We start from the raw sequence: 1,831 nt of genomic DNA, 5'->3' as shown, positions 1-1,831 counted from the left end.
CTCTTTCACAATATGTTCTTTTCCAGGAAAGTTGGATAATGATGAATCATTTTGGGCTTCAGACACTGCTCCTCTGTGTGACAACTTGCTTCTGTATATATCACACTAAAGGTAACTATTTGAAAGCATGCTTCTTTTGAAATACATATACAACAAATAGAATTTACTGTGAAGAAATTAAGGTTGTCTCATACCCAGCTTTCCTGGATTGGTTGCCCCTGGATTGAGCAACATATCACAACATTAACCAAATCGTAGGTTCATAGATGTTAGGGCAGGGGTGGGCAAAATACGACCCATGAGACCATTTTATCCAGACCGCAGGGCCCCTAAAAATTCAGAAAATTAATATTTTTCTACCCTTGGTTTCTGTAAAAAATGACAGGAAGAAAGGGCAGTAGGACCCAGCTCCCACAACAGCAGGGCCCACCCGGCCAGCCGGAAGTCCCAGCCGGGGCTTCTGGCCTGGGAGCGCATGGCTGTCCTGCACCAGAACCTTAGGTAAGCCGGTGGGGAGGAAGGGCAGGAGGGGACCCCAGGCAGGGAAGGAGCCTGGGGAAAAGCTGAGCATGGGGTGGGGGAAAGTGGCCTCCTGCTCGCCCTGTGGCTGGTGCCCCGCACTGCAGCTGCTCACAGCCCATGTGGGGCTGCCTGTGCCTGGTCTGGACAGCTCTGCGCAGGCTGCAAACAGCTGCAGCAGGGAGCGCTGGCCATGGGGTGGGCGAGGGGTCACTTTTCTCCATGCTGGGAAGGAGCCTGGGGAAAAGCTGAGTGTGGGGTGGGGAAAGTGGCTTCTCCCCCAGCCGGGGCTCCCAGCCAGTGCTCCCTGCTGCAGGTGCTCACAGCCTGTATGGGGCTGTCCTGAGCAGGCACAGGCAGCCCCATGCAGGCTGCAAGTGGCTGCAGCATGGGGTGCCAGGCATGGGGTGGGCAAGGGGCCACTTTTCCCCTCCCCCCAACAGTCACCACCACCTTGTAACCCAGCCCCACTGCCAGCCTGGGCCCCGCGCCAGCTCTGGGCTTGCCCGTCGGGGCTGCGTGTGGCAACAGCAGCTGTGGTCCCCCCGCTTGCCATGCCAGGCAGTGTTTGCCACTGCCGCCTCTGGGCTTCCCAGTGCAGCAAGTGGGGAGGCTGCAGCTGCTGCCACTGACAAGCAAGCCTGGAGCTGTCACAGAGCCCAGGCTGGCAGCAGGGCCAGGTTACAAGCTGGTGCTGAGCACGGGCAAAAGCAGCCCCTCACTCGCCCCGTGGCTGGTGCTCCGCACTGCAGCCATTTGTAGGCTGCATGGGGCTGCCTGTGCCTGCTTCAGACTGCCCCGTGTGGGCTGTGAGTGCCTGCAGCAGGGAGTGCTGGCCATGGGGTGGGCAAGGGGCTGCTTTTCCCCGTGCTCAGCACCAGCTTCTTTCCTGCCAGTGAGCAGGGGGTTGGGGCTGTGCGCTGCCCCCCCGCCTGTACCGCGGGGCACTGGGAGTAAGCAGGTGTGGGAGCCAGCGGGAGCACGGGGCCTGCACCAGTGTCCCAGGGCCAGTGCCAGCAGGGCCCAGATCAGGGTGGCAGGAGCATGGGGTCCCAGCCGGCCGCAGCTCTATGGAGCTGGGCCAGCTTCCCCCTCTCCCTGCTGGTGCAGCCCAGCCTGGCTCCACAGACCCCTGACAGCCTGTGCCCTGCTTTGGGCCCCACCAGTGCTCGCCCTGGGACATTGGTCCCAAGATGGTGACCATGGGCGGGGCACCTGTCAAGAGGCGGGGCTACCCATGCGGCTCTTGACAGCCTGCCAACACTGGGTAAGCAGCCCTCTGCCCAAAATAATTGCCTGCCCCTGTGTTAGG

The 1,831-nt window shown here is 60.7% G+C and overlaps 1 protein-coding gene across 1 annotated transcript in view; it reads left to right on the top strand.

Annotated features, from left to right (window-relative positions):
* The first annotated feature begins 29 nt into the window (after nt 1-29).
* OSMR (oncostatin M receptor) overlaps nt 30-1,831 on the top strand; it is a 65,492-nt gene continuing 63,690 nt past the window's right edge. Inside the window, exon 1 of the mRNA XM_019517938.1 lies at nt 30-111. Coding sequence (XP_019373483.1) covers nt 39-111 — 73 coding nt within the window. The 5' untranslated portion in view covers nt 30-38. The remainder of the gene's footprint in view (nt 112-1,831) is intronic.

Source organism: Gavialis gangeticus, unplaced genomic scaffold (genome assembly GCF_001723915.1).
Source record: "Gavialis gangeticus isolate Ggan-Ray unplaced genomic scaffold, GavGan_comp1, whole genome shotgun sequence".
NCBI classification, from domain to species: domain Eukaryota; kingdom Metazoa; phylum Chordata; order Crocodylia; family Gavialidae; genus Gavialis; species Gavialis gangeticus.
This window is presented reverse-complemented; position numbering and strand designations above follow the sequence as displayed.